The following is a 13,711-nucleotide window of genomic DNA, read 5'->3' on the forward strand; positions in this document are numbered from 1 at the left end:
CTCTGTTAAACATTACTAAAATAGTTTTTCAAGGTTGTGTGACTAGGCTTATCAGTGGAACAGACTTTGGATCAGTTTGAATCATGTGGTTGAAAATAACAGCTGTCACGAGCAGCTGGTCTTGTGGAGACAAAGTGTTTTTGTCTTCACACAGGGAAGAGAAGTTTAGTGGGTGTAACTGGAATCTGTGAAAAGGAGGCACTGTTCTTCTGACCCCGAGTATTCTGTAAATTCTGTAGTATCCGAGTATCTAAACCCTTAAACCACTTTTTTCCGGTTAAAACTAGTGTATGTGGTTATCTAGTAATATTATTTAGTTATCCAGGTCCAACTCTTGGTAGTTTTGTGTAAAGTATTTGAATTACGTATTTTGTGTTAAAAATGGGTGTATGTACTGCCTTCTCTGGCTAAACACCTCCCATTACTTTTAGAAATTTCCCATGCTTTCATCACTGTCCCTGTTCATTGTCTGCAACCGTCCTCCTCTAGCCGGGGGGGTGGGGGGCTTGGAGTGTATACGCAGCACTTTCTGCCGGCTATCACAGTAGAGCCGCATCCGGTTTACTTTTCAGAATAAAACATCCCGACTTGACACCATTTCGTATTGAACTGCAATCTGCCTCTGCATCATCGATTCAGAGATTCCTAATTCATGTGTGGTGCCTTTTATCACTTATCAGTGTGAAAAACGTCATGTGTGAGTGTGCTGCCACCGGAAACCACTCTAAGTTAACTCCACTTACTGTTCAAGTATGACTCGATGAGTTTTCCCTCCTCTCAATATTGACTTGTCTCCAAATATAATTAAAAAAGAAATTCCATTTCATATTTTAAATTTGTTAGACAAAACTGACAAAAAGTGAGTGAGAGAGAAAAAGGGTTGATTTGCCTTCTTTATTGCTGTTACCTGAGTCACTAGATCAAACATAGTAAAAGATATGTGGGTTTTATAGGTAGGTTATATTATATGGATAGGTACAGCTTATCTGTGTTTCCTGGACTCACACAGTATCTTCAAACATTTCTCTAATGACCACCACTATGTGACGGCACTCTGACCAATCAGTGGCCAGCAGTCTGGTGACGCCACGCATAGTACACCTGAATTTGCGTGTTGCAGATTCTTGTCCATCACCCCCCCTCTCCCCTCCAAGCATGAAAGGAAACCTATGGCAGTCTTTATTTAGCATTTAAACTCAGGAGTAATTTAGTTTGCCCAGCAAAAACAGCATGGCAGTTTAACATGATGGCCTCAGTAGAGAAGATCATAAATATAAAGCGCTCATTCCTTTAAGAGTAGATCCAACAAATCCACATTGAGTTATCCCTTGACTCTTCTGCTTCATTTCGTTTGGTTTCTCCATCCATTTACAGTTTCTCAAGTGAACTTAAAATCAGTGACCTCTGGGCTTGTAGTGATAACTGCTTGGCTGACTCACATTCATTTCTAGGCTGTTCTCGTATATGTGCTCCCCTGTGTCCTCCTGCCACTGGGGGAAAAAAAAAAATAGAGGAAAAATGTAAACACTGGTGACAGCATACATACTGCAACTCAGACATACTTGTAGAATAACTTTCGTTCATGTTATTCATGCATTTATTCATGCATTGTTGATAATTAACGTGAGATGATAGTTGTATGTTTACCATTCCTGTCATGGGAGGCTGACGCCTTTGTCTGTAAAGAAGAGCAGCATTTATGTTTTATTCCAGCAGTGTAACACCATTATCCATACAGTAACAGTACATATCTATGAGAGTATGGGTTGAGCAGATACACTTACTCTGAATGCTGATTGTAGATTCTTTGCACAAGAATAAAAGAAAATGTAAAGATCAGGAGAGATGCGATCGGAACAGCTGTTGCCACAGGGATTAATATATGTTTCCAGTGTCCACTTTCATTGTGCTCTGGAAAAAATAAACAAAAGAAGGTTCCTTTGTGTAATAAGTTGCTAAACTAAGCTCACAGTCATGTCAGGGCTGCTTCAGTTTTGGGTATGTATTTTATTTAGTTTCATAAAGGAAGCTGTGAAGGTGGTACTGTCACGTCAGGTGGTCTCTTAAAGTATACCTCAAACACTTTATCACTTCATGGGAACATCACATGTTACTACACAAAAATAGATTTTTCCTTTGAATCATGTTTGAAGAGAAGGTTCTCTTGAGTCTCAGTGATCGAAGATATATCAATTGCATTGAGCTGTTGGCCACCAAGTGTCAACTCTGCTGGTGGCAAAAATAACTTCATTTGAAAATAATCTATTAGTCACAACAAATAACACTCCAACCTCACTCATTTGTTGCTACACCAATGCTGCCTTACGCTGCTGCTGCTGCTGCTGCTGCTGGTTGCAAACAAATTGCTGCTACCACCCCGACCTCTACCTTTTTAGATCAGACTAATGGCGCTTTACCACTACATGGTTTCCTTCTGCGATGACCCTGCCGACATTTAGTCCAGCCGAGCCGAGGCGGTACTATGTAGTGGAAAAGCATCATAACGGGCTCAAAATTTAAAATGTTATTCACTGTCATGCTTAGACTTGCTCGTGTACAGGGTTTCCTGCATTGTGCTCCCTATTTGGCTTTGCATGCTCCTTAGCCAATCCAGGGAGCATCTAAAGAGAGCAGCCACAGGAGCAACTGTGTTTAATGTCCTTTACAAAAGTCTCCCTTTTATTCTAAGGTTTGAGTCTGAAAATGATGGGAACCATCAAATTCACTGCGGGATGTGTTTTTTTGTTATGGCATCAGAGGATTCATTCAGGATGTATTGGGACTGTTTCAGACCTGTACTTAGTGAACGTTGTGGGATCACCCAGGATGGATATTCACTCTGTTCAGTGCCCCCCCCCCCCCCATTTGTGTTGCTTTTTCTGCACGCATTACCTCTTGGGCTCTTAATTATCAGTTCCCACTTCTGATCCCACACTCCTTCGAACAAGGTGATGTCACAAGTGTAGTTTCCTGTGTGATTCTTGTGGGCGTTGTCTATGACAAGTGTGTAAAGATGGTTCTCTGACAGAGATAGGTTTATCTCAAGGCTCTTAGCTGCTTCGCTGATGTACAGTTTTCTTTCCAGATTGTAGCTGATGAGATGATCTCCATCTTTGCTCCATGTGAGCTGGTTGAGTGTGCCGTTTGGCACATTACAGTCCAGGGTCACATTGGTGCCCACCTCCACTGAGATGGTTTTGCCATCTGAGAGAAAGTCAAAGATCGAATGACAGCTTTAATTGAACGTCACATAGACATCTTGACACCATTATGTCACCCTACAGTTTACAGTAATAGTAATGATAATGTAAATGGCTCTTACCTGCATCTGCATGTGAACAAATCCAGAACATGCAACATATCAGGGACAATGTCCTTTTGTTGCTGAAATGTCCATAAAAGTCTTCCATAGCACCTTGAAATAAAGATGACTTGACTGTAAACTTTGTCCTCTGTGTTCAATGAGAGGCACGAGTCATTCAGTATAACAAATCTATAAAACAAAATTTATAACACAAAATATGGCAAAAGAACGGAGTTAAATAAACATATACTGTATGACTTTTAGAAAAGACAAGTTAAGATTAAGCTGAGTATCGTAAAAGAAGATCACATCCTCTCCTCACTCGTATATCTTGAGATAAATATAGCATCCGCTCTCTTACCGGAGGTGACTCTCTTTGCTGCTCTTTGCTGTCTTGTTCTAAGATTCTAATCTCTAAACCGCTTCAACTTAATGTACCTAATGCAGCATAAAGATGAAAATTGTATGCTTGTTATGATGATAATAATGATAATGTCTTTGACAACGGATGAACGCAGCTGTCAGTGTGACTGATGCGTGCTCAACCTGACCAGACCCCCTCTCCTACCCATGCACAGCAGAATTGTTGTAACGCAGGAAGTGAATAGTGACGTAACATAGGTGGGTTTGCTGCTTGTTAATGTCTTGGATGTTGCACAAAGTTGATCTGAATTTGTGTGAGAGACCTTGGATTACCTTACACCCTTTTTCATTTTCATGTTTAAGAACTGTTTGTCCTGTTTCGTCTTGCTTCAACCCTGGGTGCACGTTTCGAAACGAAAATGTAAACTGGTGGTTTCAAATATCAAATGAAACCTAAGCGGAAACATCCACAGAGCTGACATCCTGAGGGGCCACACGGTTGTAGTGGTTAGCACTGTAGAAAAAAGTTATCTGTGTGTGTGCATGTGTTTTCTCCAGCCTCCCCCCACAGTCCAAAAAGGAGCTTTATATGACACTATAAATTTACCATAGGTGAGAATGTGAGAGTGAATGATTGTTTGTCTCTTTGTGGCCCTGTTATGGACTGGTGACCTGTCCAGCGTGTACCTTGCCCTTGTCAGCTGGGATTGGCACCAGTTGATTTAAAGGCATGTTTCCACCACAGGAACTACAGAAACTAGACACTTTTCCAGGAACAATCTTTTTTTAGCAGTAAAAAACACCCCTGCAGATGGTGTGTTATTTTGAAAGGGTTCAGGAATTTCCTGGGTAGAGCCTCCAGCATTGACCACACCTGCATGTTAGCAGTCTCCACATGAGCTCATATTAAAGATCCAAACAGTTCATGTGTTTTGACTTGACTTTATATCTAAAGCTTGTCACCTCACAGCAGCACCACTTCATATTTACTGTTGCTGCCCTTTCGTTGTGTGTTATTGTTTTCCTATTGGTGACCACGCCTGTGGCAGTCTGGTGTTAAATTTGTTGAGACACATCATTTCATTGTGATCCAATCAAAACTGGCTGTCTGGCCACACCCTTCCTCCCTACAACATTCCCTACACACTGGTTCTATTCTTGTTCAGTTATGCGGCTCACAGACAGATAGCCAAAAAACTTTGAAGCAAATTCCCAGACGTTTTCTCTTCTAGACTGTACAATGTAGCCACTGCTTCATTTTCTGTCAAGGAATAATTGTGAACAACAGGTCAAACAAATCCCAGACGACAGTAGAAGCATTGTTTTCAAGTGTCACATTGCAACATGAACATGCTAATGATTAGTTCAGAAATTAGAAATGATTAGTTTGCCAATTAACATGACTCACTCAACTGAGTGGTTCGTTCGCTCATTTTCATGTAGAGATGTTCCGATTTTTTGCCCTCCCGATACCGATTCTTGTGCTGTGGGTATCGGCCGATACAGAGTACCGATACCAGTGTGTTATAAAAAAAAATATATCATACTACGCCTGCATGACTGATATGATTATCATTGGTGGTAAGGTTTGGCTCAGGTTTAACCCTCTTTAAAACATGAACGAATACAGCAAATGGACACCATTTATTTTTACCAGTGATATGTTATTTCGTTTTTCAGCTTGTACGTTTGTTTTGACTCTGGTCCAAACACCGCAGCACTGGCAGATTTTTAAAATGAGTCTCTGAAGTAACGCTAAACTTTAAAAACAGAGGCATACATACGCAGGACACAGGTACGCTGGTTAGTTGTAGCGCTGCTCTTTACGTTTAATAAACGGCCGCTCCAGTTTGACTGTAGGCACGCTAACGGAGCTAGCGCAGCTAACAACACTAACGGAGCTAACTGGTAAATACTGCCAAACCGCCGACATGATGAGCTAACGTTAGCGCCTTGTCTACAGGTGTCGGGTGATCAGTTCTTCTTCACACCTCTAAAACAGCACAGCGCAACTGTTTCAAGAGCGGCAAAGAAGAACCGTATCAGAGCTAACGGAGCTCTAATAAATTACGTGCTATCAGATCGGTGCATGGACTCCAGTACTCGCCGATACGATGCCCACATTTTACGGCAGTATCGGAGGCATTTCCGATACTGGTATCGGAATCGGAACAACTCTATTTTCATGCAGTACCTTCCTTCGCCACATGGCAGGCAGCTGCATAAGTTCAGTCAGCAGGACAGGAAACAGAAATGATTAGTTCAGGATTCACTCAACTGAGCGTCTGTCCTCAGGTCAAGTGACATCTACCTAGTCTTTTTTTTTTTGAGTTTTAAAAGATCTTTATTGCAAAAGGGTTACAGTACATAAATGATCAAAGAATCAAACTGCATTAGTGAACAATCAATGGGCACAGACAGGAGAAATACAATTTTGCCAGGGTAGCTAATAAATTATTAAAAAGAAAAAGAGGACCAAACATTGACAGTCTTGATTGCCTTCTTGTTGTTAGAGCCAGAAATCAAGGAAATATAGTGCACAACTTCAAAATTAGGTTTTTTACCACTGAATTTACATTTATGAATATGGAATTTTGCCAATAGAATTAAAACATTTATAATGAAGTACATATTTTCTCTATTTTGAGTTCTATAAAAGCAAAATACCACATTCTCCCATAATAAGACAGTCTTTATAAATATGGTCAATAATGAATCTGCTGAAGTTTTGTCAAAATCTGGTATGTGAACAATACCAAAAGAGGTGTAAAACAGTTTCTGGGTGGTCTTCACAAAAAGAACAGTTTGTATTTATGTCTCTTTTAAATTTAGTCATATAATGATTAGCAGGGTAATATCGGTGAATTATTTTGAACGATGCTTCTTTCACCTTGTTTACTATCATGTATTTGTTAGGAATCAACCAAACTTTTTTCCAATCAATGTAGTTCACAAATCTGTTCCAATAAAATACAACATTTGGAATAGAAACAATTTCTTTCTGAAACAGAGCATGAATGTTCTTATTATTTCGAGGAAGTTTAGAAAAACAGATCTTTCCAACAGGTGATTCAGCCACAGTAGGGAGGGAGACAGGAGTGGGAGGAGTTCTGCCAGTATCTCTAAAAAGCATTATCGTGCCTGATGGAATGGCATCAAATACGATTGCAAATTCTCGAGGCGTAACTGGAATATTATATGTTAAAAGAAACTCTCTATAGGACAAAAGCCGCCCCTCTTCGTTACAAAGCTGGCACACCAGCAGAATTTGATTCTGTACCCAGTTCTCAAAAAAAGTGACTTGTTTCTATATAAAATATCTCTGTTATTCGAAATCAGATACCTGTGTACGTCCAGATGAAGTCAAAAAGCATCCTATCAATATCTTTCCAAATTTTAACATCCAGGTGTAGAGAGCTGCGTATGTAAGCCGAGATATCCCTTCAGCCTTGGTAAGTCACACTCTGCCTTTTAGAGACAAATCCCTTTGTTTTTTTAATGATTGGAGAAAAATTTAAGGGACATCTCACTTTCTGATCTGAGATAAGAATACCCAGGTATGTAACTTCTTCCTTGATCGGAATGTTGCAAATAGTTTGTATATTACAATCTCCAAATCCATTTGTTTTTGAAAGAGAGAAAAATAAATTGGTGTTCTATAGTATCAAAGGCCTTATAGAAATCGAAGAAAAGGATGAAGCCATCTTCAAATATCAGGTCAGAGTAGTCAAGAATATCCAATACTAACCTAATATTATTAGAGATGTGTCTATTCCTCATAAAGCCTGACTGTGTCTCATCTATAATTGTGTCAAGAGTTTCTTTAACTCTCCTGGCAAATGTCAACGCCATCTTTTTATAATCATTATTTAGCAGACAGATAGGTCTCCAGTTATCAATAAAAAGCATGTCTTTTCGACAGCTACCTAGTCACCGTCGTGCTGTTAAACAACAATGGCAGGGAGGATACAGGACACAGGTCACTTTATTGAGGTGTGTATTTGCTTTCCTAGGTTTTCAGCAGTTTCAATTTTTTTGTGCTGTGACGACCCCGTGTAGAGGCGGGGCTAGCAGAGCCAGAAACAGCTTTTCTCGTGTGGTACATTTCAGAATGGTTTATAGTCTGTCGTTCTCAGAGTCAGGTCACCTCTGTCAGAGAGTCATGCGTCACTAATGCCCGTCTAACCTGGACGTTATGATGTAGTCTGATGTGGTACCAGTGGATTGAGGGGTATGGTATTACCACAGTTACCACATATGTAATGCATCTTCTTTGAAGTCCAGGAATGTTGCCTGTTATTACGTTTGGTTGGTTAGTTCTTCCCCTGTACTGAAAACTCGGGTCATCCAGATTTTAAATGTTGAACATGTGTGAAGAAAGAATTGATTTAGTGGTTGAGTAGATGTCAAGTGAAATCACTGGAGGTTATATTTCTAAGTATAGACCATGATGTTAATCATAATATGTCAAAAATGTTACTCAAGCACTCGTGTTTTTTTTTATCCCAAAATGAAATAAGCCTCATCATGGTCATGGGATGTTGAAATGTTGCAGTGAGAAATCTAGGGGAAGGTTTCATGAGTTTAGGGAAAATTATCTGCAATGCTGCCCCTTAGTGGTCATAATGACCATGTGCATAATAATGCATAGTATTACTCTTGTTGTTGAGAGTTCATGTCAGGGTGGAATCATATATTTACTTTATTTAAGGGCTTGATGTATGTCTTGTTATATATATATATATATATATATATTTTCACCATTTAGAGTAAAATGTCCTTTTTCTACTTTTGACCCTTCTCATAAAGTAAGTCAATTGTTACTTTGGAGATACAAAAAAATATGAATGAATTAAGACTCACAAGCTGCCAACTATAACCTTAATTTATGTACATAGGATACATTGATGATTATGATATAACCCAATAATGTTAATATACAATATATTACATAAGGCAACATTTAACGTGTAACTTTTAAATGAAGTCTGTCTCTACTGTCTTATACCTTTTAGAAAGTAGAAAGCAACATAAAAATTAAATTAGCTACTGTTTTAGGCTCCTTTAAAAAGACAACAACAACATTTTGTGAGTTTATTTTTACAAAGCAAGCCTGTTTTTCAGTGATAAACACACACAAACAGCTTTGTTTACAGCAGTTTAAATTGGAACAGTGTGGATGTGTTTTGCAGAGAAACACTGACACAACACTTCTAGACCACGTGTGACTTTTTATTGTGTCGGTTCACATTTTAAAAGAAGATACTGTCACACATCTATCAGAAAAGACGACTACGAGTTAGTATAAAGGATTTGTTTTTCTTTCCAAAGATGAATCTTGTCTTCTTACAAACATACAGGCAATGCAAAAATCTTATACAAAAAAAAATAATAATAATGATAATAAATCATACTTCACCAGTCATATTGGTGTACACAAGGACCAACATCAGGCTTTGATTGAAACACTGTTAAATCCTTTAATGTGTTCTAAAAATCTGGTGATTGACTGAAGGCGCTCTTTCAGTGAGAGATAAAGGGGAGGCTGGGGGTCAAAAAGGGATTAAAGCTGCCTTCTCTCTCAGAGTTTGTCTTTGAGCCATTTCATCATACCCCCAAAATCGTGTGTGTAAAAAAAAACTGCAACTCAAAACAGCGCCATCTACTGTACGTTTTTACATTCACACGTGTGTGCGTGTGTATGTGTGTGTGTTTTCTACGGGGCCGCATATGGAAATAAAACTTACATTTAGAAGAAAAAAAAAAAGAAGAAAAGCAAGCAAACCGTCAAGTTCACATAGGCCCTATAGCAAAAATAATCACATAACCACAACTTGTGAGAGCTTACATTTACAAATAAAGCACAGGAAATCATAGAATGGCAGCTGTTTGAATAAACAAATCTGGAGGATGTGAGAGGAAGATTTTTAATAAATATAAATGTAAGGCATCCTTCAATGCCTACTACAATTTTAATTTTTTTTATTTAATACTCCCTAATTATTTCCAAAGAAATAAATGATTACTGTGATCGATGTATGATACCACAGCATGGCCATTTTTACGTCTTTATTGAGTGGGTGAGATTAAATCCCTTGTGTGTCCTCTACACAGTGAAATGACTAAGAACAGCTTTTCTGCACTTTATGTACATTATTAGACAAATAATGGGGCAGTATGTACACGTGGAGTTGCCCCTAGTTGTTTGTTTCTCTTTAAATTTGAAAGCACGTTACACGTATGCCGTGCTCCTGTGCGGCAAAGCACAAACTACAGTCACGTTAAATAAAGTAAAAAGATTTTTTTTCACAGCCAGGTCAAGGATGCTTGTTTTCATTTCAGAGTGCGGGTTTCTTTTATTGTCTCGCCTCCATCAATACTTTGTGCTGATGGTGCACGATCTTTATCTTCCGGACGCCTGTTTGTATAGCGCGAAAAGAGAGGATTTGGCCTGAGGTTGCTGCTGTAGTTCATTCTCTGATAGAGCGAAATGAGCCCTGCTCTCTTCCATGAACAGCTGATATCACGGTCGACAGGACAAGGCTAAACGGAACATAAGCGGGGCTATAATGAAGAGACAGATTCACATTGAAAAAGACATTCAACATGTGGTCTTTTTTTCTCCCCCCCCCTCACTAACTCAGCTCTGGCTGTGCTACTTCTCTCATCACTTGAAAGAATCCCGTGTACACGGATGCATAGATGAGGTGTTATGAGGCCTTGCACAGAGTCTAAACCTCTGAATGTACAAATTAAAAAGGTACACACTTTCCCAACCTGAAAATGGACTCTCCTCAAAGAGCACTATACTTGTAAAATGTACCAGCACTTAATTGTGGTGGTGTTGTCAATACAAGAGTCCTCTCACCCGCAGCGTTTGCAGCCACATGCTGCATTTGCAGTATGTCACTGTCTGATTGGGAATGAAAGTCAGTGCCTTACTACAGCCAAAGTACACACAAATACATTATAACCCTCTTTTCCCGATCCATGCGAACCCCGTTTAAAAAAATGTTTGAACCTCCCTCGTTTATGATTAAAACTTTTTCAATAGAAAAAGATGTATCGAAAAATTGAACATGGATTTTTATCAAGTAAAAACATTTCCCACCTGCAAGTGTCTTTTTCACATTTTGACCACATTTTATCACTCGTATTCTTTTTGTCATTTGATAGATATTGTCGTTGCCTGGTTGTAAGGTTTTAATCTTTCTTTATTGATATTATTTTCTATCCACCTTAGTTCTTTGTTTTTGATCCGCTTGCTCGAGAGTGTGTGAATTTGGTTCATGTTCTCTTTCTCTCTCTTATGATGAAAATTTTGTGTGTGCAGGTGTATACGCTCTCTCTCTCTCTCTTTCTTTCTCTCTCTCTTTCTCTCTCTCTCTCTTTCTTTCTCTCTCTCTCAGGCTCATACAGTGAGATCGTCTGACCTGGCCCTGCTGCTGGCTTTGCTCAGTCGGCTCAGCGGTCTGGTGTCTTCTATCGTATCTGCAGCCTCCATCCCTGCCCCCACTGGAGTTACACCCTCCCTGTTCACAGCCTCCTCTACCTCCACATCCTCATCCACAGCTTCCTCCACTCGCTCTGCCTCTGCTGGTTGAACCTCCTGTGCCTCCTCCTCGTGTAGTGCCATCCTACTTGTCTCAGTGGTTTGGGCGTAAGAGGGTAGAGTCTCATCATACACTTTGGAGATGTGCTCTATGGGCAGCACCTCCTGCGCCTTCTCCTCCAGCTCCTGGAAGAGGGGTGTCACTCTGCCAGCTTCCATGCCCACCTCAGTGAGAGGGTAGAGGTGAGTTACTGTGGGAGCTTTCTCCTCCTCCAGCAGCCTGCTGTAACCTTTTGCTCTCTGCAGCGAGGCCACAGCCAGGGGGGGCAGGGTTTTCCCTTGTGGTGGCAGTGGGGCTGAGCCTTCAACTTGAGCCGGTGCTGGCTTACGAAAGACAAATCGAATCTTCTTCAGGCCGAGGTGACTGATCTCCACAAAGTTGAGGAAGAGTGAGACGCAGGCCACAGCCAGCATGAAGATGATGAAGACAGTCTTCTCTGTGGGGCGTGACACAAAGCAGTCCACTGTGTTGGGGCAGGGCCAGCGGCTACATTTGTACAGTGGCAGGATGCGGAAGCCGTACAGGAAATACTGGCCCACCACAAAGCCCACCTCAAACAGTGTCTTGAAGATGATGTGGCAGATGTAGGTCCTCAGCAGAGTGCCCTCCAGCCGGAACTTCTTGCTTCCTTTTGTGCTGGTCTCTTTAGTGGTACGGACACTACCCTGATCGGGTGCCAGTGGGAGACGCTCCTCGCTCAGCTCCTGCTGCCGGCTAAGTTCTGCCTCCTCACGCTCCTTGCGCTTCTCCTCCATGTGGACGTGATGCACGGCGTGACCCACATACACCAGAGAAGGTGTGGACACAAAGATGATCTGCAACACCCACAGGCGGATGTGGGAGATGGGGAAGGCCTCGTCGTAGCACACGTTCTCACATCCAGGCTGCTGTGTGTTGCAGACATAGTCAGACTGCTCATCACCCCACACAAACTCCGCAGCTGTGCCCAGGATGAGGATACGGAAGATGAAGAGCACCGTGAGCCACACCCGGCCGATCACCGTAGAGTGCTCATTAACTTCCTCTAAAATATTACCCAGAAAGCTCCAGTCACCCATGATCGGTCCGTAGCACTGCAGAGTGAAGGGTGGGGTATGGAGGGAGATGGAGGGTGCAGGTGGACAGGGGGGAGGGGAACAGAGAGTGATTAAAGTAAGAAATGTGGGAGAGGAAAACCTGAAAAAGTCAAAAAATCAAACCTAAACGACAATGGCATGCTACTGCATGGGTTTCTAAAAGAGTTCCATAAAAATGCCAAACTTTCTCAAATCTGGAATCGTGGCTTTGCAGTCTATTTTTTTTTATAATGCAAGATTTAAATCCAATCAAATAATGTAAAAATACTTAAAGCTTTACTGAAGGCTGCTTCTTCTCTTCCCTGTCAACATTATGAAGCTCGTCGAACATTAACAAAAGTTCAAACCAAAAAGTGTCTTTATCTTACTCCAAAAAGCTCCTAACAAAAACTCCTAGATAAATACATCTGTAAAGGGAGATCAATTAGCAATATATAGTGCCTTGTTTTGTATGATTTAGGTTGAATGTAATCAAATGGCCAACTTGCCACAGCTGCGGCTCCGGCGAAGTTGAGTCCTGTCCCGTTCTCTTGGCACTCGGCAGTGAAAAGTGAACTTTTTTCTGCCCTCTTTCTCACCTAAAGCCCTGTCCTTGTCGCCCCACTGAGCAGATGTGAATGAATCGGCTCTGATGGTTGGTTTTTAGTTTGCTGCAATATTTAAGCTTGGAGCCAGACGGCCTTTATTTGCCGGGCGACGCGTGGTGACGCAGTAGACAATAGGAACAGCAGAGACAAAGCAGGGATGTATGGGAGCAGGCCTCAGGCTCCCACACCAACATGGACACTGTGCGGTCGGGGCAGTGGGTCCACAGCACAGCAGTCCAGCTCCATGCATGCAGTATCCTTACACCTACAGTATACAGTATGTGGTATGCAAAAGTGCAGTTACAGTAGATGAAACAACAGCAGCATGTGCGTCCGGCTATTCTGTGATGCCCGGCAATAGAGCAGAGGCAGGTCAGAGACAAAAACATTGACTCCAGCAGGGATGAATGACACTTTATGTCTATTCACTAACATTAAAACAATTTTACATTTTTGTCCAGTTTTCTTTATGAAGCCTGCATATCCAAACAAATTCTAATTCAATAATAAAAAAAAGGATATCACCATCTATTACAATATTGATTTTGAGACTATCTTAAAAAAATTAAACATAGTATAACTGAACAATTTACTACTTCAAAGTGTTGACAGTTATGTCAACAAAATAATCCACAGGCATTTGCAATAAGGTACTGAAGAAATTACTGATTGCATCTTTAAAAAAAATAAAAATAATTCCTCAATGATTTTGAGACAAAATTCATGAATTTTTAACATAGTAAAACTGAACATTTTACAACTTAAACT

General features: G+C 40.7%; 2 protein-coding genes across 2 annotated transcripts in view; one reads left to right on the forward strand and one right to left on the reverse strand.

Moving 5' to 3' along the window:
- LOC131453620 (nectin-3-like protein) overlaps positions 1–12,110 on the forward strand; it is a 38,909-nt gene extending 26,799 nt beyond the window's left edge. Inside the window, exon 9 of the mRNA XM_058622488.1 lies at positions 11,001–12,110. The gene's annotated coding sequence lies outside the window, so the exon portion shown is untranslated. The remainder of the gene's footprint in view (positions 1–11,000) is intronic.
- Positions 39–12,347, reverse strand: gja8a (gap junction protein alpha 8 paralog a). Its single transcript, XM_058622491.1, is given in 7 exon segments — positions 39–1,678; positions 1,785–1,893; positions 2,890–3,204; positions 3,323–3,415; positions 10,536–10,583; positions 10,586–10,608; positions 11,101–12,347. Coding segments are annotated over 7 exon segments (2,136 nt in total). The 5' UTR covers positions 12,339–12,347; the 3' UTR covers positions 39–1,368.
- Positions 12,348–13,711: the final 1,364 nt, after the last annotated feature.

Source organism: Solea solea, chromosome 2 (genome assembly GCF_958295425.1).
Source record: "Solea solea chromosome 2, fSolSol10.1, whole genome shotgun sequence".
NCBI classification, from domain to species: domain Eukaryota; kingdom Metazoa; phylum Chordata; class Actinopteri; order Pleuronectiformes; family Soleidae; genus Solea; species Solea solea.